The sequence below is a fragment of the Kazachstania africana genome, chromosome 6, assembly GCF_000304475.1.
Source record: "Kazachstania africana CBS 2517 chromosome 6, complete genome".
NCBI lineage: Eukaryota > Fungi > Ascomycota > Saccharomycetes > Saccharomycetales > Saccharomycetaceae > Kazachstania > Kazachstania africana.
This window is the reverse complement of record NC_018945.1, coordinates 456884-481793: the sequence shown is the minus strand read 5'-3', so window position 1 is coordinate 481793 and position 24910 is coordinate 456884. Positions and strand designations below refer to the sequence as shown.

Genomic DNA, 24910 nt, shown 5'->3' with positions numbered 1-24910 from the left:
ATATAGGCACACACTTACGTATATTTTTTTATTTACATTGCTTTCTTCTTGTGACATTGTCTTGTATTCTGCTTATATACCGAAATTAGCAGTCTCCTAACGTAAACATTAAACAAAAAATGCCAAAAGAGAATTCATACCAAAGTCCATAAGCCACACAGAACTGCATGCTACAGATCAAGATTAACGCCTAATATTGCCATACACTCTATATTTTCTTAACTTGGAAAGAGACCAATGTAAGATTCCCTTGCACTGAAAGCAAATCAAGATAAAGAAAAACAAGTTGGTTCAATCTAAACATCACCCACCAATCAAGTCAATCCAATCCTCAAACGATTTCTCTCAAAAAATCATCAACCTTTTACAAAGCCATTCCTTTATTACTGACTTTTATTCTATGTGCATTTCTTTTACATCATCAATTTCAAACCTGCAAGGCGATAGGAAAAAAGCAAAATTTAGAATTCGTAAAGTACTTATAAAACATCACTCAGTCATATACCATTATTATACCCATCATTTTAGCCCAATACAGGTCTATTCAAGCTATATATAAATCAATAATGGTAGCTAAGAGTGCCACTACAGCCTCTACTAATAGTATTCACAACGGTACTCTGTTCGAAGACTCAGAATCTGTGACTTTAAAGTATGAAAGGAACAGGTTAACTTCATGTTTAGATGATATCTTGAAATTAAGTTCAGAAATGATAGTCCAAGAACAACTGAAGACGATACAACTCAGTAACTCAATAGTAAGTGGCTTCAATATAAACCAACAACGTCAATTAAAAGATAAGATTCATACATTCCATAGTATATTGGACGATATTGATATAACTTTGGCTAATACTTCGAATTACATTGTTCAGCTGACTGAAATTGGAACAGAAAGACAGATACAAATAAAACAGGAAGAAGAAGTCTTGAGAAGGAAGAAACAGTTGCAACAAGAAGAAGAATTAAGAAGAAAGAAACAACTAGAAGAAGAAGAATTAAAGAAAAAGAAACAGTTAGAAGCAGATGATGAGTTGAAAAGGAAGAAAATTCAAGAACAAGAAGATGAATTAAACCTCATGGGTGATGTTAAACTTGATTTTGATGATAATTTACAAACTCAAACTGATAAAAATAATGACTTATTATCCTCATTTAATGAACCATCCAGCTTATTAAAAGTCCCAAGTGACATTCCGGATTTATTAATGACTCAACCTAACCAGCCTACAAACCAACAGCAACAACCAAGTAGCAATATTACTAATGACAATTCTACCACATTGCAACAACCGGATCAATTGCAGCAACAAAAAGAACAACAGCAACAAAAAGAACAACAGCAACAACAACAACCATTACAAATGTTTTCTGACTTGGATAACCTGGATATTGATATGTTTACTGATCTAGATAACTCAAATTTCGGTACGAACACTTTTGATAACAACAATACTACAAAGGATACTACAGGAAATAATATGGATACAAATATCTCAAATTCTCTTGGTTTGAGTGCAAATAATGATAATAACAATCCAAGTGATCTAACGAATGGATTAGATTCTTTACAAGATAATGGCGAAGACTACTTGACTTTGAATGATATTAACGACTTGAATATAGACTGGTCAAATACGGGACAAGGCGATTCAAATGATCTGGATTTAAATAATTTCAGTATATAGGTGTAACTCTAACAACCCTTTTTCTTTATAATACAAAGGCATATAATATGCTGCAAATGATTTATGGTAATAAAAAAAATTGTGTCAAAGTAGAACAACCATTACCGTGACATTATCTGTCGTTCCATGTTCTAAAGCGTATCTGACTAGAATCTTAGCTGCCTGATCGGGATCGGTTACGTCTTTAATTAGGTTGCATGCTTCCTGATCATCGATCACATCCCAAAGTCCATCGCAAGCTATGATCAAAAATGCATCCTCCTTTGTTATTTCTATACTTGTTGTGAACGGATTTCCTACCACTAAACTATCAAAAAATTTGTCACCTAGTGATCTTGTTACGGCTAACATACCATTAACCCTACTTTTCATTATGAGACCACCCGCTTGCTCCACTCTTTGCATCTCCAATAAGTCGGACGCCTTATGATCATAGGTTAATCTCACACTATGTCCATCTCTGTACAGGATTATCCTTGAATCGCCCACGTTCGCTGTATATAACTTCCTTCGATACTGACTAAGTTCAACAACATCATTTGCCAAGGTGTCTGGTAATTCCCACCGTAAGACACAGACAGCCGCAGTACAACCACTATTACCTTGTAATTTATTGTTGATATGCTCATCGGCAATTACAAACGATTCATTGAGTACTTCTCTGACATCTTTAGTTTCATCTTCCAATAATTTTTTCTCAACAATGGTATGTAGATTTGAACCACACCATTTGGATGCCTGGAAACCAGCATGTCCATCAAATATTGCAAAATATCCCCAGTCTAACCTTGATGCAAAATTTTTGACGTATGTATGAACATCCTCCATAGTAGTACGAAACTTTGAATTTTTATTTTCGGCAACACCAACCTTATACGTAACTTCGCAGGGAGAAGTTTCATTTATCTCTTGTCCACTGAGATCGTTCTTATTTTGTTCCATGTTATCAACTTGCTTAAACAGCTTCACGTTTGTTAAGAAGTTACTCCAGAATAGTGATTACCTTACTTTGGAATAGGAATCGAGTAATTAAAAAAAATCGACAGTATTATGACTAAATTTAATGTCGATTGAATGTTCTGTGGATAATTGATGACACAAATTGACAGCTAGTTTCAAACCGAGGGTTTAAATGTACTAATATTGTTATTACACACTTTATAATGGGCGTTTTTTGAGTTTCATCAATTTCCAATGCTATTTTTAAACTCTACAAGAAGCCTTCCGGAAAAAAAACGTATTAAAAAATTAGTAGTCACGTGAATACGCATGTTTAATACAAATGAAATGTGAAAGACCTATTGTAGTTGATTATATATATAAACGACCTCTAACATTATAAGTATAGACCTTCTAAGTTCTCTTCAACCTTGTTCTTTAATACTCTTTCCTTTGCTTGTTCAAAATCCTCAGACGTTACTTGCATTCTTCTTTCTCTTAGCGCAAGTAAACCTGCCTCTGTACACATTGCTTGAATATCGGCACCAGATAAGTCATCTTTACTGGTCACTAGTTTTTCCAAGTCTACATCTGAGCTTAGATTCATTTTAGAGGTATGAATTCCGAGAATTTTTCTCTTTGTAGATAAATCTGGATTTTCGAAAAGTATCTTACGGTCAATTCTACCAGGTCTAATCAATGCAGGATCTAAAGTTTCAATTTTATTTGTGGCCATAATAACTTTAACATCACCCCTATCATCGAAACCATCTAGTTGATTCAGTAATTCTAACATAGTTCTTTGAATTTCTCTCTCACCACCACTATTTGAATCGTATCTCTTAGTACCAATTGCATCAATTTCATCTATAAAAACAATACTTGGTGCATTTTCTGCAGCAACTTTGAATATCTGCCTACAGAGCCTTGGACCATCACCAAGATACTTTTGAATCAATTCTGAACCCACAATTCTTAAGAAAGTGGCTGATGTCTGATTTGCAACGGCCTTGGCCAACAAGGTTTTACCCGTACCTGGTGCACCATAAAGAATAACACCCTTAGGTGGCTTGATACCCATTTCTTCGTACAATTCTGGATGCGTCAATGGTAATTCAACTGATTCCTTTATTTCTTGAATTTGCGATTCTAAACCACCGATGTCACTATACGACTCGGTAGGTGATTTATCGATTTTCATTACAGAAACCATTGGATCGGCATCATCTTGAAGTACGCCAACAATTGACATAGTCTTGTGATGAAGTAAAACGGAACAGCCAGGCTCCAACAGTTCTTTGTCGACAAATGATAAAATCGAAACATAATAATCTGGCATGGTTGGACTCGTCACGATGGCGTGATCATCATCAATGATTTCTTCCAAGGTACCAATACTTAGTGGGTTTCCTCTTATTTCTTGTAATTGTTTCTTTTCATCTTCTTGCTTCTTTTCAAAAGGTTTTAAGATCTCAGAGTTCGATACAAACTCTTCTTCTAACAGCAAATGATCTTTAATTCTTTCCATTCTCAATAGCTTTAATTTACAACGCGTGGTGGGAGAAATATTTGGTAACTTTTCAGCTGTGGCAGGACCACCTTTTCTCTTCTTACGTCCAAATTTTGCTTGAACCGGAGGTTCATATTTTGGCTTTTGATTATCTTTCTTCTTCTTTTTATCTTGTCCTGAAGAGACTCCTTGACCCATGCTCGTTTATGCTACTTGATTTCAATACTTTTTGTGCTTTGATCACACTACTTTCGCTCACTTATCCTTATAGTATTTGTAAACTAATATTTTGCCACCGTTCTTTCAAATAAGGAAAATAGTTGATGCTATGAAAAATACCATCGTAATCGCAAGAAAAAAAATAATGAAAAATATAACGACAACTGCAGGACTCGAACCTGCGCGGGCAGAGCCCAAAAGATTTCTAATCTTTCGCCTTAACCACTCGGCCAAGTTGCCATACTTTTCCAGTTTCTTTGAAAATTTGATCCTTATAAGAATATAAAAATATACTCCACTCTTTTAATCAGCACTCAATGCACAACTCAGGGCACATGAAGAACGAACTTATTTAGATATCTTTGAGTGCTATGAGATAGAAATGGATCTATTTTTGAATTAAAAATGATTTTTTTGTGGAGAAGGTAATGCGGTACTTTCTGAGGATTGTACTAACGAGTTGACCGACTCGAAACACCTTATATAGAACCTAAATGAAGACCACCAATAACTATTTCCATGTCGCATAGTTTATTCCACCAAAATATCTTACCTAAATTCAAAATCCTGATTTTAGGAACTTTATATGCTGCATCTATTCAGAGAATACAAGATTATTCAGGTGATGCTTGTTCTAGATTTGACAGAAGAAATGTGTATTATCAAACAGGCTGCCAGCAAAGAATGATAAGCTAAAAAGTGGAAGTGCAAAACTAAATTGGGAGCCTAGATTTTTTCCCGTGAGCCCCAGAATTGAATGGACAAGAGTTTCAGTTTGTGCCTGAGAAACAGCTTGAAACTAAAAACATGTACCGCTGGTCCAAAATTGTAACAAGCGCGCTGATAAGTGTCATAGTAGACATCACACAAGTTTCACTTACGGCAAAAATGCATCTAATCAAGACAAAGTTGAAAAAGTCCTTTTATCGTTTTGGAACATTTATAATATAAAAGTTACGTAGTTATTTATTATTTTCTTTTTATCATAAAATGGCATAAGGGCAGTTCATAATTTCTTGAAATTAGTAAAATCTAAAGACAATCTCAGAGCCGAAGGTTTCACCAGGATTCAAGGTAACACATCTCTTGTATCTTTCGTCGTTAACAGCATCAACATATCTACCTGGTTCAACGGCGAAACCTTGTCTTGGCAAGTAGCCAGCCTCTAACCAGTCTGCAGTGTAAACTTGATAAGAAGGTTCGGTTGTGGAGACTTCTAAACCAATTTTAGATTCAGGATGGTATGCTCTTGCAACAACAGTCAAGGTACCGTCTTTAATGGTATCTGGGCCAGCCGGAACCTTGTGTTCATCGACAACATAGCAATGGTCATACTTGGGTTCTTGAGGACCTAATATTGTAGCTTGTTCATCTTTGAATGTTTTTATTTCTCTTGTGATGATCTTACCTGTTGGAATTGTGTTTTCATCCACATCAATGGATCTGTCATTAATAACTTGTAATTCTGTTCCAGTGATGTATGGATTATTGACCTTATTCAAGTTGAAGTATGTGTGGTTAGTCATGTTGAGTGGGGTTGCCTTACCGTCTACTGTAGCATGGTATTCAATCTTTAAAGACTTCTCTTCGACATTTAAGGTATATAAAACATCAACTTCTAAATCACCTGGGAATTCAGTGTCTTGATCCTTATCAATGAGCATATATTCAGCTGTGTATACACCCTTAGATGGATTCTTGACTAAAGGACCTAAGAATCTCTTGATATGGAAAGAGCCAAGACCACCATGGTTTGTGTTAACACCATTATTAATAGTTAAGTTATACTTTTCACCGTTCATTTGGAATTTACCATGTGCGATACGATTAGCATATCTACCAATAGTAGCACCAATATAACATGAGCTTGGACCGCAATTGTAGCCAGCTTCATCTTTATAACCTATAACAACAGATTGTCCATCAACCTTCATGTCTACTATAGTAGCACCTAAGTTCGCTAAAGTTGCTTGAAACTTGGAACCAGCACCGATCGTAACAAATCTAGCATTGTATTTGTTTTCTGGACTTGCAAAGGTAGATTCAATACCATTCAACTGATAACCGAATGGATTATCAGTGGTCCATTTCCATAAGTCACGGCAAGCGACTTCAACATCCAACTCCGTTTGCCACTGTAGTTCTTCCTTAGCTCTGTCTGGCTTAGCGGTTAAGTTTAAGACATCACCAGCTCTTCTACCAGTAACTTCGTATGGGATATCTTCACCACAGGCATCACAGAAAGCACGGTAAACTTCAAAAACGGTAGAACCTTTACCAGAACCCAAGTTCCATTCACGGCAGATACCAGTCTTATTCTTATTTTCATGATTGTCTAAGTACTTCAAAGCTGCAATGTGACCCTTGGCCAAATCGACGACGTGGATGTAATCTCTGATTGGAGTACCATCTCTAGTTTCGTAATCGTTACCGAAGATATTTAATTTTTCGCGTCTACCAACAGCCACTTGCGCCATGTAAGGTAATAAGTTGTTTGGAATACCTAATGGATCTTCACCAATTAAACCAGATGGATGTGCACCTATTGGGTTGAAGTAACGTAAAATGGCAAACTTCCAAAGATCGGTTTGACTGTTGTATAAATCATTTAGAATCTTTTCAATAGTGTATTTGGTGTTACCGTAAGGGTTTGTTGGACCTAATGGACATTCTTCTGGGATTGGAATCATATCAGGGAATCTTGTAGCATCACCGTATACAGTAGCAGAGGAGGAGAAAACGAATTTTTCGACATCATACTTCTGCATCAATTCCAAAAGGACTAAAGTACCCAAGATATTGTTGTGGTAATATTTTAATGGGATTTGAGTGGATTCACCAACAGCTTTTAAACCAGCGAAATGAATAACTGAGTCAATCTTATTTTCCTTGAATACTGTCTCTAACTTTTCATGGTCACATAAATCAGCATGGTAGAACGGAATGTGATGTTTAGTTAAAACTTCTAATCTTGCAACAGATTCATATGAAGAATTCGATAAATTGTCGACGATTACACAGTCGTATCCATTCTCAATAAGTTCTACAACCGTATGTGAACCAATGTAACCGGCACCACCGGTAACTAAAACTGTTTTACCGTTTGAAGAACCAAATTCATTTAAAGTCATTTTGGTAATTTATTTTTTGATATTTTTTTGTTGCTTTATTTGACAATACCTGTCAGTGCTGACTACACTTAAATAGTCATTCCAATAAAGAGACATGTTAAAAAGAGCCCCTTCTATTTATATGGAATTTACCATTCTATTAAAGACGGATAATGAAAACGATTATGCATCAACAGATTTTTTGCCTTGTTTCGAGAGAATAACTTCTTAGGAACTTGGTTCCTTTTTTATGTTCGGAAAGTTGTCGTCCGATTGAAATTACTATGATTCGGAGGGATGTGGTCCGTGGCCTTCCCGATGCTGGACTTTACAGAGCTCTTGAATTGATGAGTGACAGGAAGGGGCACTAGCCAACAAACATTATAAAACTACCCAAGTGATGCCGTAGTGCAGAAAATGGTAGTGGGGCAAGGTAGCACAACTCCATGTCTGTGGTTTCTTTTTTTTGCTTTTTCGTCTTTGTTTATTCTTTCGATCCTGTCAACTTTGCAGTACTTCGAAGTAGGAACAGTTTTCGAACTGGCCATGGGACACAGTCTTCCGACGTTTATTCTGTAGTACCATTGCTTGTTCGAAAGTACTGCTTGTGGCCCTGTCCCTCCCGAATCTTACCCCACACTTTATGGTAGCGAGTGCTCCGAGTAACTTGTTTTCGTATCTACAGTCGAAGTAGTCATGATCCCAAGAATGTGTCCTCTATTAATTCGAGACCCCCCTTTATGATATTACCTCTCAAAAACTATATAAAGGTTGAGTATTTCACGACACCTTTTATCATTTGTTCAACTTCTATTTCATAAGATAAGTGTAACATTTCAAAACAAAGAAAAGAACAAAAAACAAACACACTAGCCTCAATGACTGTCGAACACAACTCAAGCACACTCGTCCCAGAGTTCAACTCACAATCCAAAGATCTACCAAGGCAATTAGCTGATAAGTGTCCAGCTATCATCAAAAAATTCGAACAAGCTTACGATGCTAAGCCAGACTTTGTCTCAAGATCCCCAGGTAGAGTCAACTTAATTGGTGAACATATCGACTATGCTGATTTCTCAGTCTTACCATTAGCCATCGATATTGACATGTTATGTGCCGTCAAAGTTTTGGAAGACAGAAATCCATCCATTACTTTAACTAATGCCGATGAACGTTTTGCTCAAAGAAAATTCGATTTACCATTAGACGGTTCTTATGTTGAAATCGACCCATCTATCTCTGACTGGTCCAACTATTTCAAGTGTGGTTTATACGTTGCTCAAGAATTCCTAAAGGACATTGCTCCAGAAAAGTTCGAAAAGGCTCCATTAGCTGGTCTACAAGTCTTCTGTGAAGGTAACGTCCCAACTGGTAGTGGTTTATCCTCATCCGCTGCTTTCATTTGTGCCGTTGCCCTAGCTGTCGTCAAGGCTAACATGGGTTCATCTTACAAGATGACCAAGAAAGATTTGACCCGTATTACTGTTCCAGCTGAACATTTAGTCGGTGTCAACAACGGTGGTATGGATCAATCCGCTTCCGTTTGTGGTGAAGAAAATAACGCCTTATACGTTGAATTCAAGCCAGAACTAAAGGCTACTCCATTCAAGTTCCCAACTTTGAAGAACAGCGATGTTGGTTTCGTTATTGCCAACACTTTAGTCGTTTCCAACAAGGTTGAAACTGGCCCAACCAACTATAACTTAAGAGTTGTTGAAGTTACTGCTGCTGCCAACATCTTAGGTGCTAAATATGGTGTTCGTGTTGAACATGAAGGTTCTTCAAGTTTGAACAAGGGTAACTTAAGAGACTTCATGGATGCTTACTACGCCAAGTACCATAACGCCAAGAAATGGGATGGTGATGTTGCTACTGGTATTGAACGTTTAACAAAGATGTTAGAATTAGTCGAAGAAACTTTTGCTGCCAAGAAGGATGGTTACAGCGTCGACGAGGCTGCTAAGGACTTGAAATGTTCTCGTGAAGAATTTACCAAGGACTACTTAACTACTTTCCCAGTTAGATTCCAAGTTTTAAAGTTATACCAAAGAGCAAAGCATGTCTACGCTGAATCATTGAGAGTCTTGAAGGCTTTAACTGTTATGACCAGTTCTAAGTTTGAAAGTGACGCAGATTTCTTCCAACAATTCGGTTCCTTGATGAACCAATCCCAAGAGTCATGCAACAAATTATACGAATGTTCTTGTCCAGAAATCGATCAAATCTGTACTATTGCTCTAGAAAATGGTTCTTACGGTTCCCGTTTGACCGGTGCTGGTTGGGGTGGTTGTACCGTCCATTTAGTCCCAAGTGCTAATGTCGAAAAGGTAAAGAAAGCTTTGATTGACCAATACTATAAGGTTAAGTTCCCAGAAATCTCTGAAGAAAAATTAAACGAAGCTCTTATCGTCTCTAAGCCGGTCTTAGGTAGTTGCTTATACCAATTATGATCTTTTCATGAAACGTTATGTAAATGTATACTTTTTAAGTAATGAAGATAAACTGTAGACAGAATATGAATATATGACTTCCTGTTTTATTACCTACTCTGATTAGTTTTTTTAAAAGTTCGATTGTCAGTTTGATCCATCGCGCTCGAAATCAGAATTTTCCCGATTTGGCAAAATGCTTATATACCTGACATATTTTTCACCATCTAAAAATAAGTCGAGAAAACAATTGATTGATCTTTTCTTGAGATCAGGAACATAAAAAGCCTATAATATCATCTTGCAAACACATTTAGTCGATATTGTGACATCAAAACGGGTGATTTGCTATGGAAGAAGACGATCATTATCTTTATATCGAAAATGATGACGAGGCGCTCTTACGGTCAAGATCAAACAATAGACAACATGGTGTACATAGGCAGGGTTCTCTCGTGAGGCCTGAAAGAAACAGATTTAATAATCCAAATAACCCACATTTTCATTATGCCAGGGTGACGAAGCAACAGCAAAGTCACCTGAGCGTGCAGCCGTCTACTACCGGTGTGGACCCCGCTATAGGCAGAAACCTTGGCTCAATAAAGTCCAATAAAAGTACACAGAGTAGAATATCTAAGACCTCAAAGCAAGATTCAGAAGGTTATCCACTGCAAAATCTTTCAAATGGACGCTTTGGAGATGAAAATTTGGACAATACTGACAATTTAAGACCACACTTTAAGCCCACAACTTTAACAAGAAAACCAGATAACTCATTTTCTATGTGGAAACTATATTGTTACATTATTACATGTTGGGCACCTGGTCCAATATTAGCTCTCTTTGGTATGAAAAAGAAAGAAAGACAAATGGCTTGGAGAGAAAAAATTGCCTTAATATCTGTTACTTTATATATGGGGGCTATTGTAGCCTACATCACATTTGGTTTCACAAGGACTGTTTGCAACACTTCAGGTCCTCGTATAAAAAGTACCGAAATGGATACAGGATATGTTACCATAAATGGTAAGGCTTACACATTTAATGGATCATTAACAGAGGGTAGTGACTTAGAAGTGAAGGATAATACAGTTTATGGTCCCTGGGATGCCGCTGGATATCAAGCAACCTTTCTATTTCAGAATGTTAATGGTAATTGTCGTGATTTAATCACACCAAAAAGCAATTGTACTATTCCTCACGACGATGATAATGATTTGGCGTGGTATTTTCCCTGTAGATTAATGAAAGAAGACGGTTCTTCGACTCCAAACTTTACCACTATAAATTATGCTGGCTGGGGCTGCCACACGACAGAATCTGAAAGGAATGCATACTATAAAATGAAGAGCTACGCGGATATTTATTATACTTGGGAAAGTGTCAGAAACTCCTCGAGAAATCTAGTTGTTTACAATGGTCATGTTTTAGATCTGGATTTATTGAACTGGTTAGAAACTTATCAAGTAGACTATCCTCTCCTATTTGATGAGTTAAAAAAGTCAAATTTACAGGGTTATGATTTATCATTAATTTTGTCAAATGGTCACGACAGAAAGGTTGCCCAATGCCTGAGTGAAATTATCAAAGTCGGTGAAGTTGACTCAAAGACTATTGGCTGTATTGCCTCAGACGTTGTTTTATACGTTTCTTTGATATTGGTTCTCGCCGTGGTTATTATAAAGTTTTTAATTGCCTGCTACTTTCGTTGGGGTGTTGCCAGGAAGCAAGGTGCTTTCCCAATAGATAACAAAACAATGGAAAGACACATGAATAACATAGAGGACTGGTCTCGCGATATCTATTCTCAGGGTCCCATTAAGAAAGTTCCTACTTCTCTGAGACCAATCGACAAAGCTTCAAGGAAGGACAGGCGCGCATCAACGCTTGACATGTTGAAGAAGCGTGGCTCAATTGCGCTAAATTTGGCTGAATCTACTATTGATCTCAATTCTGCGTCTGACTTTGCGCCAGATTCAGCAGGCTCCTACAACGGCATGGTAACTATGAGCACACAAAATGTATGGAAGCTGAATACTGCGACCGACATTCCTTCCAATGATTTTGCAACATCTGGGTTATTTCGCTCCACCTCAGAGCTCTGGAATAGTACAACATTATTACCCACACCAGGAAATTTAAAGACCCAAAATCTAGATACCACCATTATACATCCAGACATTGTTCAGCAACCGCCACTAGGATACATGCCCTATGACTTCCCACTAATTCACACTCTTTGCTTTGTCACCTGTTATTCAGAAGATGAGCATGGTTTAAGGACAACGCTGGATTCCCTAGCAACAACTGATTATCCAAACTCCCACAAATTACTAATGATCGTCTGTGATGGGCTAGTGAAAGGTTCAGGTAATGATAGAAGTACGCCTGAAATTGCTCTAAGTATGATGGATGACTTCGTAGTAGATCCTCAGGATGTCAAGCCATATTCATATGTGGCGGTTACTTCAGGTTCTAAAAGACATAATATGGCAAAGATATATGCTGGTTTCTATAAGTACAATGACTCAACTGTGCCACCAGAAATGCAACAGCGTGTTCCTGTTATTACTATAGTTAAGTGCGGTACCCCAGATGAACAAGGTTCTGCTAAGCCTGGTAACAGAGGTAAGCGTGATTCACAAGTTATATTAATGTCCTTTTTACAGAAGATAACTTTTGATGAGAGAATGACAGAGTTGGAATTTCAACTTTTGAAAAATATATGGCAAATTACAGGGTTGATGGCTGATTTTTACGAAACTGTTCTGATGGTTGACGCCGATACCAAAGTTTTCCCAGATTCATTGACACATATGATTGCTGAAATGGTTAAAGATCAAACAATTATGGGTCTTTGTGGTGAAACCAAGATTGCAAACAAATCCGAATCATGGGTCACAGCCATTCAAGTATTTGAGTACTTTATATCCCATCATCAGTCTAAAGCTTTCGAATCTGTATTCGGCTCTGTAACCTGTTTGCCAGGATGTTTTTCACTTTACAGAATTAAGGCTCCAAAGGGTTCAAGTGGATACTGGGTTCCAATATTAGCCAATCCTGACATTGTTGAGAGATATTCTGATAATGTCACCGACACATTGCATAAGAAGAATCTGTTACTATTAGGTGAAGATAGATATTTATCATCTCTAATGTTGAGAACTTTTCCAAAAAGAAAACAGGTTTTTGTCCCTAAAGCAGCTTGTAAAACTGTTGTCCCGAATACCCTGAAAGTTTTGATGTCACAACGCCGTCGTTGGATCAACTCTACCGTCCATAATTTATTCGAACTTCTATTAATAAGAGATTTATGTGGTACGTTCTGTTTTTCTATGCAATTTGTCATTGGGATTGAATTAATTGGTACCATGGTATTACCAGTTGCAATCTGTTTTACGGTATATGTCATTATTGCTGCCATTGTTAGCCATCCCACTCCAATTTTAACATTAGTTCTGCTTGCTGTTGTTTTAGGATTACCTGGTTTGATTGTTATACTCACTGCTACTCGTGCGTCATATCTTATGTGGATGGCCATTTATATATGTGCATTGCCTATCTGGAATTTGTTATTACCATCCTATGCATACTGGAAATTTGATGATTTCTCCTGGGGTGATACAAGAACGGTTGCGGGTGATGGTAAAGGGTCTAGCCATGATGAAGTGGAGGGTGATTTTGACCATTCTAAGATCAAAATGAGGACTTGGAGAGAGTTTGAAAGAGAAGAGAGAATATCTAGATCAAGTAATATCGACGAAGATGAAACTAGTCGACTTTTTGCATAGAGTGCTGTCTGCTAATGTGCGTGACATAACTCTTTATATAAATCATACATAAATTTTTTAAAATCTACTTTTTCTTTAGCATCATTGATCACAGAGTCATCAAAACTAAACAATTTTCTCATTTCTAAAAGGATCTACAAGACATATACTGTGAAGTTCATTTCATTTTTGTATGCCCTTAATAATTCTTCAGTATGCTTCCAAGGAACTCCAAATATTCCACTATTTATTTTTGGCATCTCTAGGTTGTAATCTCTGATCTGCTTACCAGTCTTTGAGGTCAAGACAACTTTCGATGATAAGCGGATACTCGATAAATCATCTAGTGCTTGTTTAGTGTACTTTAAAATACTTTCTGCACTGTCATGAGAAGACCCACCATAGCTAGACGTGAAAAGACAAGCAATGATCAGATTATCATCGGTATAACTAGGTATTAGTTTACACTTGCCTAATAAATCAGATCCATTTTCCTCACATAAGCCTACATATTCCCGTTCAGCCAATGGATAATTTACTGCCAATTGGTAGGCTATACCACCGCCCCATGACCCATTACAGTTACAGGAATGTATTAACAGACGTGGATAACTGGTTTTTTTTAAGATATCTCCCTTCACATACTTCAAGTTTGTCATGTTCCTTATGCTTCTCATCGAGGCTTGAAAGTGATTGTTTTCCGTTCTATCTTTTTTCTAATCCCCTTTAACGAAGAGAATCGGCTAGAGATATTTCATGTGCTGAAAGTTCTTAAAATTATATACAATATCCTACACAACAACTATACAAGGAATGGCAAAAAAAAGTTGGATGGTATTTCAATGATTGCCATTTTCTGATATTAATATCAATCTTTGTTACTGAATGGTATAGTTGGCATGATATTTCTGACGCCCCATGATCCACGATTTTCTGCCTTGTTTTTGTACTTAACAAGCATTCTTACGTATTTAAAGACTAAGAAACCCATAGAACCAATGAACCTAAATAATGCAAGGCCTGCAACTGACCATAAGATAAATAACAGATATCCGTTATTTGTATTTTCCGGCTTGAAGATTTCAATTATAGCCATAATTAAAATCAAGTTTGAAAGCATCCAAGTCATAACAATTCTTGATCTTATATCTCTATAATAATCATTTTGTTTCTCTGCCTCATCCACAATCTTTTCTTCAAACTCTACCTCCTTCAAGCGGCTCTTAATTTCCATGTATTTTTTGTCAACTTCCTGTGGCCAATCTGTTTCAACGATTTGCTTGCCATCTGGGCCTTGAACAACTATAGCCTTGGCCAATGGTTTAGATTGTTCATGAGAACCTTTAGTACCCCAAGAAACGTCATGAGTATTGCAGAATGCAAAAATTTGCAAAGTACATGTAAATGCAGGCAATGTCAGGAAATATTGAATAGAGGAACTAAAAATATGCCATGGGTCTAAGTACATGAAAGAGGAAAAGACATATAAACCATATGTCGATAAGATAGACACGATGATGTTGAAAGCCGCCCCTGAACTTGTGTCTTTTGAGTCCAATTGAGTGATCCCGAAGTAAAAACCACAGACCAATGAATAAATTGCACAAAAAGTTAAAATAATCATAGATATCAAAAACAAAGGCTTGGCACCTTGTGGTCTATTGCCCATAGAAATAATGAATAAACTGGCCAAATCACAAAATATCAGATATTTTAAAAATATGAATAAGACATCGCCATGTTTTAAAACGTTATTAACAGATCCTGCTAGATAATAGAAAGTTAAAACCAAATTTGCAATAGAAAACCACGAAAAAATCCCTTGAATAAATTGATAGAAGAATTCTATTTGTAGGAAAATCAAACGAGTTATGGAATGTCTTGTCTTCCATATCTGGAAGCTATGCAATTGGGCATAAAGAGCAGCAAACATCGCACCATTTAACCAACGTCTTCTTTGAGAAATAAATTCAGGAATATCTTCCGGAACATCTGTCTCACCTGTGGCTTCCTTGACATACTTAAGAACCCACTTTGCGTCCCTCTTAGCAACCAATTCCCAGCATAAAATCCTGTCTTCTGCTAGATACATATTTGCTGTGAAAACATCATGGTCTCTACCCTCTTGAGTTTCCCCCAAAAAGTAAGACTTCAATGGTCCAGTTCCGTCGGCATGATTCTGAAGAGCACGATATCTATAAGCTGAAAGAGCACCAGGTAAAACTGTAATATAACCGAAAAGACTTTCCAGGGGCTTGTCTAAGATATTTGACATTTTGTATTCGAAATTTTGGGAAGCGACGAGGGGATTCAACAACTTTTTACCGTACTTACCAGTCATAGTTGTAATTTGGCCAGCTGCACCTGCCACATTAGAGTCATTATCAAAAGCCTTCCATAAATGATAAACGGCAGTATCATTCAAGCGGGTACCAACATCAATTAACATCACAACGTTTGGCTGTAAAACAGGACAAAAAGCATTAAAAAGCCAACGATGAGAGTTGATCTTCTTTTTATTTTCTTCTTTCAGACAGAAGACCATTTGGACAGGAACTATATCCTTTGAAACATAGTCAAGGTCAGCATTAATGGAAACCTGTGTTGTCAATTCGAATATATGTGCCTTAACTGGATCACCGTTGACAGAGGCCTTTGCCATATCTTCTTGATAGACACCCAAGGCGGCTAAATAATCTAATGCACCCTGATTGACTTTAGCTCTACCATCACTAACTAAAATAACCGAAACTTTTTTCCAGCTGTCTTTCCCCCAAACTTGAGACTTCTGACGGCTACATAAATGTGCGACATTTTTCATTATAGAGTGGATTGTTCTGGCTAAAGATATTTTGTCTTCATTGTACATAGTCACACATGCTACAATTTGACACTCACGATTCATTTCAGCAAATCTGAGGGAATATCCTTCCTCTAGAAAGTCATCTGGCTCTACTGTACAAGCAGTGTATCTCATTTCAGTGAACTCAGGACTGTCCCTTCTTGGTAATGTGTCTAACAAACCTCTTGGAATTGGATTATCTAACTTCAACATTGCCTTTTTATGGGCTACATCATGTGGGATATCTCTTCTCTTGCTTTCTGAGTTGGCACGTCTGACATAGTCTCTACGAATCGGGTGATTCAATTCAAATCTTGTTTCATTAAATGTATTTTCTGAGTTTATGGTTGAGTTGTCATCAAATGATTTACGGTATTTCTCAGCTTCATAAGAAGCTGCTGTAGATCCAGTAGACATAGTAAGTCTTGATCCTTGCGAAAAACCTCTCGATGCTGTCCCGAATAAGTTGTTACTCTTTTTACTTGGTGGAATATTTTCTGAATAATAACTAGAAACAGGATCTTCACTACTTTGTTGATAACTATCTGCGAAAACATTATTGATGATAGGCATAGTATCGTCATCTCTTACAGGAACTCTTTCGTAACTGTACTTTTGATGTAAAGGAGATGCATGATTGGAACCATCTCTCAGCTGTAAAGTTGCATCATTGCCCCTTACTGGCGATTCGTGGATATTAGTAGGATATCTGCTTGGGTGAACTGGTGAACCGTGATTACTATCACGGTAAAATTGTGTCCTTTGACGACGTTCTGGGGAATATCTCAGAGCAGCTTTTGATGGAGATTGAGGCACCGCATGAGGTAAGCCCTGAAAATTATTTGAGTTGTAGTTATCATCATCGTAACTTTCATAGCTACGTTGATCCCAGTTACTACTATTATTGGTATGAAATCTTGTAAGACCAGGTCTCTGTGGAGATCTAGTGGGAGATCCAACCGTTGGATCTACCATGAAGGGATTTTGGACCATTGCAACAACACTAGTATAGATGTTCCAGGATAGTATAAGCTACTTCACCTGGAAGGGATTGAGACTTGAAATAGTTATTAGAGGATAACTTCCTCTCTAAATGTATGGTTAAAGCTCAAAGTGAGCTCGAAGATTCGTAAATGGATTGCTATTCGACTCTTTATTTAGTATTTACTTCTTCGGGACATGTATTAATGAAACTTCCAATTTCGATGTTTCATTTCCTAAAATGGCACTCTGTAAACAACGAGTATGCAACCCTAAAAATACTTTCAAGACCTAACAAATTTTTCGCAAGCCCTAACAAGCCCTAATAATGTCCGAAAAGGAAGCCTGATATTCAATCCTTGAAAGAAGTAGTAGTATATGAGGGAAGGAATGTTGGTTGCATTAATTTCTGTTGGCCAGTGTATTTACACCTGCATTTGTAGCGATATAACGTGAAATAATATCAGGCTGTCTTTGAGTAGTGTTCATTTTTATACTTTCAAGAAACTATGAATAAGTTTTCTTTAAGAACGGTCAACTATCCTTTAAAGCTATATTCAAAATTCAAGGACCCAGTACGCCCTAAGTTTGGATTACAAGGGAAAGCACTTTTTTCAAGCACTAGATATAGGTTGGACGGCAGTGGGGATTCAAATATTGAAGAAAGTATATTAAATGATTTGAAAAAGGTCAGACTAGATCAAATTAGGGTAAACGATGGAAGAAGTACAGATTTTAGAAATTTGAAAACTACTGATAAGAAGGGCGGCAATGGTAATAAAACACGTCAATGGCTCGGAATTGGTGCCTTTGTAACGTTGTGTAGTGGTAGTTATTACTATCTATTACGAAAGAAGAGTAGATTGGAGGTCGAAAAAATTGCTGAGTCAAATAGACAATTATTAGATGGACAATTCCAATTAACTGATTTTAACGGTCAGAAATTCACACAGGATGATTTATTAGGCAAATTCAGCATAATTTATTTTGGCTTTACCCACTGCCCCGATGTGTGTCCCACTGAGTTGGATAGATTAACTGTTTGGCTTAAAAAATTAGAAAAGAAAAGAGGAATTAAACCTAATGCAATCTTTGTCACATGTGATCCAATAAGAGATACTCCAGATGTATTAAAACGATATTTGAAGGATTTCCATCCATCGATTATTGGGTTAACTGGTACTTATGACCAAATAAAAGACATGTGTAAGAACTTCAAAGTATTTTTCTCTACACCACGTAACGTAAGCCCACAGGAGGATTATATCGTAGATCACTCTGCATTTTTTTATTTGTTGGATCCAGAAGGCCAATTTGTTGAGGCGCTGGGGACTATATATGAGGACAAAGATGGGTTAGAACGAATCGAAAAACATATTGATGCATATGTACCTAAAGCTGAACGGGAAAGAAGGATGAGTAAATGGTACTCTTTCCTATACAAATAATTTTAATTAAATATACCCAAGACTTTGTTTCTTTAATAATGCCATCAAAAGTTTGTTGTTCAGATGGCGTAATAAATTATTTATGTAATTTTTATTTTTTTACTTGCTGCTGCGTATGGTTTTAATGGTATATATGTATACATCATGAAAGACATGAATAGTAAGAAAAGTGATTCAATTCATTAATTCTTACCGGCACCAGATCTGAAGTAAATGACATCAGCATTTTCAACGACGTAATCTTTACCCTTTTGTTGTAATTTACCAGCGGCTTTGATAGCAGCATCATCTTTATATTCGACGACATCATCGTACTTCATAACTTGAGCCAAGATGAAAGTGTTCATTAAATCGTTGTGAATGACACCAGCAGCTTGTGGAGCCTTGGTACCTTGTCTAATGGTCCACTCACGAACTTCATCTGGGCCACAGGTGAAAAAAGAAATCAAATCTAATTTTTCTCTCATGGTAGTAATAATTCTTGGTAAAGCTGATTGAGTACCAATTTTTTCTAATTCTTCTTTCATTTCTTCTTCAGTCATGTGCGATAATCTTTCTTCTAAAGAGACAGAAAATGGGATAATTAAATCACCTGGAGAGTTCTTGTCAACCCATTCTTTAATCTTCAATAGATGCTTATTCTTCTTTCTAATGTAGTCTCTTTCAGATAAATTGATTAAGTAAATACATGGTTTAGCAGTCAATAAGAACATGGAATTGATAACTTCGACTTCCTTTGGAGTCCAAGTTTGGTTGTAAACTCTTTGACCAGATTTTAACAATTCAATAATTCTTTCGATTAAAGCCATTTCTTCTTTCTTTTGCTTAACTTCTAAGGATTGACCACCTCTCTTTGCGATCTTAGCAGCGTTTTCCAATGCCTTTTCAGAAAATTCGATATCCTTTAATCTTAATTCATTAGCGATAATTTCTAAATCACGAGCTGGTTCCACGTCACCTTCAATATGGATAATTTCAGCGTCATCGAAACAACGAACAACTTGGTAAATGGAATCAACGGCTCTAATGTGGGACAAGAACGCATTACCTAAACCTTCACCGGCAGAAGCACCTTTAGTCAAACCAGCAATATCGTACACAGTTAAATGGGCTGGGACTTCAGAAGCTGGCTTGTAAATTTTACATAATTCATCGAATTTTGGAGATGGGACGATGACACGAGCTTCTTCTGGATCAATAGTAGCAAAAGGATAGTTGGCTGGGTTACCTAGAGGAGATCTAGTGATGGCTTGGAAAAAAGTAGATTTACCAACATTGGCTAAACCAACAATACCAGCTTTTAAATTGTTACCTGGACGACCTAAAAGGACCTTCTTTTCTTCGACTTGCTTCTTTGGAGGCATTGCACACTTACGCTTTAGTATCTGAGTGGAACGACTAAATGACCTTTTACAACAGCTACTGTATAACTGATGCATTTGTCTCTCAATATAAATGCATCGACACTTTTCTCGATGGTGGTAAAATTTTTTTTTTTTCAATTTTGGGCCACCTCGTTCTAAATGATGTCATACAATACGTCATACTAAAATCTCACGCAGCGAAGAGAAAGCAGCCAAGATGGCCATGGCTTCGATGTCCATCGATAATAGGTTTGACGGTCTCTCACGATGGTCACAAGCTCACTGGTGCAAACGAATAAGATGTTGTATCTGTGAAGTGCATTACTTACTACTCGTGCATCTAGCCCGGACTCCGTTTTGTAGCAATACGAACCAGCTAGTTGGCGAAGAGAGAAAATCACATTGATAGAGAAGGAAGGATAACACTAGAAGCTTGGATTAGATTAAGGAAAGAGGAAGTATAGTTACTCTCCGAGATAGCAAGCCTTTTGGAATAAGATATACGGTAGGTTCTAGATACAATGTCCGTAATGTACTCATGGTTCATCGCAGTATTGGGCTATGTGATACAAACTAAATGCGTATCATTAATTCAATCACAATCGTTTTTGAGTAGTATCGATGGGAAGTCCATCGGAATCACTTCGAAGGAGCAAAGTACAGGTCTAATCACAATATATTTGACATCACTTTATTTTGTGTCGCTATTACTACTATTACCAGTTGCAAGGTTTTATATAGATTTTTCGAATAGAAACAAAAACCCCTTCGAAGAATTTGAAGAGGAAGAATCGTATGAGTTGAATCCAGTCACTAGCAGTCGCAGTACAATCGATCAGCATGATGAATTATTACATACAGGTACCATTGCCGGTAACGATATGAACAATGATACAAAGTTAGCTGCTGATATTCTTAAATATGTCGGAAAATTAGTAGTATTGTCCGTTATTTTGGTAATACCAGTGTTCACATATACGTTGGCTTTGTCACTCTCGCCAGCTTTTGATGTTGCCTTAATTCAAAACACAGCTGCTTTTGAAATTGTCACTTTATTATATGGTGTGTGTGGTATCTCGAGGAAAAATTATATTTTCAGAAATTTCTTGGTCATGATGTCCTCTTTAATAGGTATCCTGATTATCTCTTACACAAAGGCAACATGCGATTTATTAGCTGGTAAATTATCAGTTAATCAAGTTACAGGCGAAGTTACAGACCCTTTCTTATTCGACAGACTCAAAGGGGCTTTAATCTGTGGGTTAGGCACATTGCCCGTAGGTTTGTTCGGTGTATTATGGAATCGTTGGTTTAATAATAATGATGAAAGCACTTTATCGGCAAAATATTTGAATTTCAATATCTTTTCTCGTTGTAGTAACGACACTAAATCAGATAAAAAATTGTTAATTCAATGCACACATCTATCATTGATTGGGTTTATTGGCACTCTTCTCATCTTCCCATTCACTCCAAGTATTTCACTCTCAATAAAAATTGTCTCTCTATTATATGCCGAACAAACTTTCTGGTTAACACTAATGTGTTCTATATTTATTGGTACATTGCCACATCTATTCTCAATACTCAATCTGAATAGGAAAAATCCACCTGAATTTTTAACTACTTGCAATTTTGGCTCTATTATTTTTATGGGATTGGCAGAATGGGTGTGCGAACCAACACAAACAACCATCGTAAGATGGGAAGTAATTGGCTATATAATGCTGTCATTGGGATGCATTTTCTTATCCGTAACATTGGTATAAAAGAAACTTTTCAAAATTATAAAACTTAAGACACTAAAAAATAAAAAGCATATTAACATGAAGCAACTTTCACTTTCAAAGCATCTTTACATATATATATATATATATTCTGTAGATTTATTCTTCAATGCCATTTCAATACCACTAGCTTCTTCTTCCCACTAGAAGTAATACCCTTCTTGACCAGATTCAAAAATTCCTCATCAGAATCTTCATTGACATTCCAATTTACAATCTCTAATTCATTCTCAGAAGAAATAATTTTATTCGTTTCATACAATTTAATAAATTCTGCAACATTTGCACGTTTTTCATCTGGATCTTTCTTATTATTTTCTGTCACCCAAAATCCAGCAGACGTAATACCCTTAAAGATATGTAATGAAGTTGGTAAAGTGACAGGCTGTTTTGACATACCACCGTAGGTCAACATCAACCCACCTTTCTCCAACTTTCTAGCAATGGAAGAACTTGATTTACCACCAACAGAATTCAAGGCTAATTTTATCGTTCCCTCATCACCCAAAATTTTTGGTAATTCACTCTTATTGAAAGTCTTATCGCTATTTTGTGATTCAGAAATAACTTTAGTAGCTCCATATTTGACTTCCAAGTCATTAGCAACTTCTTGAAAATTATCACGATCACGAATAACACTTAAAGTTTTAATTCCTTTAGCCTTCGCAATTTGAGTGACTAGTTTCGAAACATTGGAAGTACCAGCATTTTGAATGATCCATTCATTTCCAGCACGCTCACCCCAATTAATATATTTGTTCACCAACTGATATGCAGTGACCCCATTCACTGATACAGTTGAGGCTGTATAAAGATCCAGTCCATTGACTTTTATAACGTTATTTTCATTTTCAAGTATCTTGAAATTAGTCCATGTACCTTGATTGGAATGTAATGGAATGACCCAATCACCAATTGAAAGTTTTGACTCTTTCTTCTCAGGGACTTTAATAACTTCAAAGACAGCTTCATTTCCTGCAATTGCGCTTGGCTCCTTCGTCCCTAAGTCTAATGTCTTTTCAGGAAGAGAAGGATAGACTCCCTGAAGTTGATTTATATCAGATGGATTGATGGGGAAGGCTAATGTTCGTAGCACTATGGAATTTTCATTCACATTCTTTACTGAATGATTAAGGACAGAAAGAACCGAGGTGCAGTCATCGACGTTATGTGATGAATAGATAATTGATTTGATTTTCTTTGGAATATTAGTAGACATTGACCTTTTCAAGAAGTTTAGTGACATTGTTCAGACGCTGCTCTTATAAAGTGTTGCAATTGGAGACTTTCGCCGTTTGTATATATATAAATCAGCTGGTATTGCTCAAATCAGTCGTTCCCTTCAATCCTTCGACTTTTCTATCTCTCGAGGCATCTCGGACTACGGAAGAAGCAGCCGTAATATCTCAATCACGTTCCATGCCATTGATGGATCTTCATCAAACAGTAACAATGTATGTAGTTTTTCATGTTTATGATAATATGATAATATTTATATGTATATAAATACATAAATATACATGTATATTCAGAAATGATCTATTTTACAAATTCGGTACACAATTATTAGAAGTTAAGGAAAGAGTGATGAAGTCAAAGAATAAATACATTTGGATTAGTAGTGAATGGTGATTGATTTTACTTGATTTGATATTTCTTTTATTTTTTTTCTTTTGATTTTGAATAGAGTAAATTTTCATGTCAAAATAGTCCATTCTACTTCTTTAGGCCACTTCTCATGTATCTACCAATGACAATACAATGGTCTCTTTCATAAGGTTCTAAGGTTAATTGTTCTAATGGTTTGATACGTTCTTCACGTAATTTTTGGACTTCTCTTGCGAAAACAGTTTCAGCATCAACAGTGGAGTCAATACAATTAGCTTTGATGGAGATAACGACACCACCTTGGTCTTTTAAGAACATGTGGGAGTTCAAAGCGATGATACGGGCTTGATCTGGTTGGGCAACATCCGCGAAGACACAGTCAACCATACCTAATAACATTCTGTATTTTTGTGGGTGTCTGGCATCTTCAATGATTGGGATAACATTTGGTCTCTTCTTGGCCATGGAGATTAATTCTCTACCTGGTCTGTGAGAGAATTCGACGGCGTAGACGACACCTTCTGGACCGACAACATCAGATACGTGAGAAACGGAGGTACCAGAGGCAGCACCTAAATATAAAACTTTCTTACCTGGAGCAATGAATAATTCGTCTAAACCACCCATGATACCAGCGGCTAACTTAGATCTGAATGGATTCCAGACACGATATTCGACTTTAGTTGGTGGGACACCATCTTCCTTTGATGGTTCTTCAACAGAAATTCTCTTTTCACCGTAGACAGATTCACCTGGAGCCATATTCTTTGTGACTAAAAGATCTTCTTTGCCTCTAGCAATGAAAACACCAGCATGCTTGTGAGGCTCAATAACTACTTTGGCACCACCGCGGGCACCACCTCTAGCACCACCTCTAGCACCACCACGTGGACCACCTCTGGAACCACCACGAGTACCACCTCTGGCACCACCACGGCCGCCTCTGAAGCCACCACGGGAACCACCTCTGGCACCGCCTCTAGAACCACCTCTAGAACCACCACGGTTTCCACCTCTACTTCCTGGTCTAAATGACATCTCGCTCTATTATATTTATATTATTTCTTGGGAAAAGGACTGTCCTAAGATGCTCTTTCTTACGCTAAAGAATCAATGAAGATGAGGTTTCTTAACAAACTATTCTATTCTAAAATTTTTCAGAGCTCATCTCAAAATTTTCCAAAAACTTGGTAAGAAGAAAATTTTTCAACTTCT

At 36.9% G+C, this 24910-nt stretch overlaps 13 protein-coding genes and 1 non-coding gene across 14 annotated transcripts; 5 read left to right on the top strand and 9 right to left on the bottom strand.

The window, feature by feature from the left end:
• Positions 1-566: 566 nt before the first annotated feature.
• On the top strand, positions 567-1688 carry MED2 (Med2p; the record flags this gene model as incomplete). The annotated part of the gene is made up of 1 exon (XM_003957929.1): positions 567-1688. One exon carries the CDS (start codon positions 567-569, stop codon positions 1686-1688), a length of 1122 nt encoding a protein of 373 aa, XP_003957978.1.
• Positions 1689-1772: 84 nt separating this feature from the next.
• PTC1 (type 2C protein phosphatase PTC1) lies at positions 1773-2630 on the bottom strand (the record flags this gene model as incomplete). Its single annotated transcript, XM_003957928.1, has 1 exon — positions 1773-2630. The coding sequence occupies one exon, from the start codon at positions 2628-2630 to the stop codon at positions 1773-1775; it is 858 nt and encodes a 285-aa protein (XP_003957977.1).
• A 394-nt stretch (positions 2631-3024) lies between these two features.
• RPT2 (proteasome regulatory particle base subunit RPT2) lies at positions 3025-4335 on the bottom strand (the record flags this gene model as incomplete). Its single annotated transcript, XM_003957927.1, has 1 exon — positions 3025-4335. The coding sequence occupies one exon, from the start codon at positions 4333-4335 to the stop codon at positions 3025-3027; it is 1311 nt and encodes a 436-aa protein (XP_003957976.1).
• Positions 4336-4514: 179 nt separating this feature from the next.
• Positions 4515-4596, bottom strand: KAFR0Ftrna16S. Its single transcript has one exon. It is a non-coding gene; the product is annotated as a tRNA-Ser (tRNA).
• A 782-nt stretch (positions 4597-5378) lies between these two features.
• GAL10 (bifunctional UDP-glucose 4-epimerase/aldose 1-epimerase) lies at positions 5379-7487 on the bottom strand (the record flags this gene model as incomplete). The annotated part of the gene is made up of 1 exon (XM_003957926.1): positions 5379-7487. The coding sequence occupies one exon, from the start codon at positions 7485-7487 to the stop codon at positions 5379-5381; it is 2109 nt and encodes a 702-aa protein (XP_003957975.1).
• Positions 7488-8344: 857 nt separating this feature from the next.
• Positions 8345-9916, top strand: GAL1 (galactokinase; the record flags this gene model as incomplete). The annotated part of the gene is made up of 1 exon (XM_003957925.1): positions 8345-9916. One exon carries the CDS (start codon positions 8345-8347, stop codon positions 9914-9916), a length of 1572 nt encoding a protein of 523 aa, XP_003957974.1.
• A 329-nt stretch (positions 9917-10245) lies between these two features.
• CHS3 (chitin synthase CHS3) lies at positions 10246-13686 on the top strand (the record flags this gene model as incomplete). Its single annotated transcript, XM_003957924.1, has 1 exon — positions 10246-13686. One exon carries the CDS (start codon positions 10246-10248, stop codon positions 13684-13686), a length of 3441 nt encoding a protein of 1146 aa, XP_003957973.1.
• Positions 13687-13820: 134 nt separating this feature from the next.
• On the bottom strand, positions 13821-14324 carry POA1 (ADP-ribose 1''-phosphate phosphatase; the record flags this gene model as incomplete). Its single annotated transcript, XM_003957923.1, has 1 exon — positions 13821-14324. One exon carries the CDS (start codon positions 14322-14324, stop codon positions 13821-13823), a length of 504 nt encoding a protein of 167 aa, XP_003957972.1.
• A 209-nt stretch (positions 14325-14533) lies between these two features.
• On the bottom strand, positions 14534-17500 carry CHS2 (chitin synthase CHS2; the record flags this gene model as incomplete). The annotated part of the gene is made up of 1 exon (XM_003957922.1): positions 14534-17500. The coding sequence occupies one exon, from the start codon at positions 17498-17500 to the stop codon at positions 14534-14536; it is 2967 nt and encodes a 988-aa protein (XP_003957971.1).
• A 497-nt stretch (positions 17501-17997) lies between these two features.
• On the top strand, positions 17998-18936 carry KAFR0F02380 (SCO family protein; the record flags this gene model as incomplete). The annotated part of the gene is made up of 1 exon (XM_003957921.1): positions 17998-18936. One exon carries the CDS (start codon positions 17998-18000, stop codon positions 18934-18936), a length of 939 nt encoding a protein of 312 aa, XP_003957970.1.
• A 182-nt stretch (positions 18937-19118) lies between these two features.
• Positions 19119-20300, bottom strand: OLA1 (Obg-like ATPase; the record flags this gene model as incomplete). The annotated part of the gene is made up of 1 exon (XM_003957920.1): positions 19119-20300. One exon carries the CDS (start codon positions 20298-20300, stop codon positions 19119-19121), a length of 1182 nt encoding a protein of 393 aa, XP_003957969.1.
• Positions 20301-20821: 521 nt separating this feature from the next.
• CSG2 (mannosylinositol phosphorylceramide synthase regulatory subunit) lies at positions 20822-22069 on the top strand (the record flags this gene model as incomplete). Its single annotated transcript, XM_003957919.1, has 1 exon — positions 20822-22069. The coding sequence occupies one exon, from the start codon at positions 20822-20824 to the stop codon at positions 22067-22069; it is 1248 nt and encodes a 415-aa protein (XP_003957968.1).
• A 124-nt stretch (positions 22070-22193) lies between these two features.
• On the bottom strand, positions 22194-23333 carry ETR1 (enoyl-[acyl-carrier-protein] reductase; the record flags this gene model as incomplete). Its single annotated transcript, XM_003957918.1, has 1 exon — positions 22194-23333. The coding sequence occupies one exon, from the start codon at positions 23331-23333 to the stop codon at positions 22194-22196; it is 1140 nt and encodes a 379-aa protein (XP_003957967.1).
• Positions 23334-23803: 470 nt separating this feature from the next.
• NOP1 (rRNA methyltransferase NOP1) lies at positions 23804-24733 on the bottom strand (the record flags this gene model as incomplete). The annotated part of the gene is made up of 1 exon (XM_003957917.1): positions 23804-24733. One exon carries the CDS (start codon positions 24731-24733, stop codon positions 23804-23806), a length of 930 nt encoding a protein of 309 aa, XP_003957966.1.
• Positions 24734-24910: the final 177 nt, after the last annotated feature.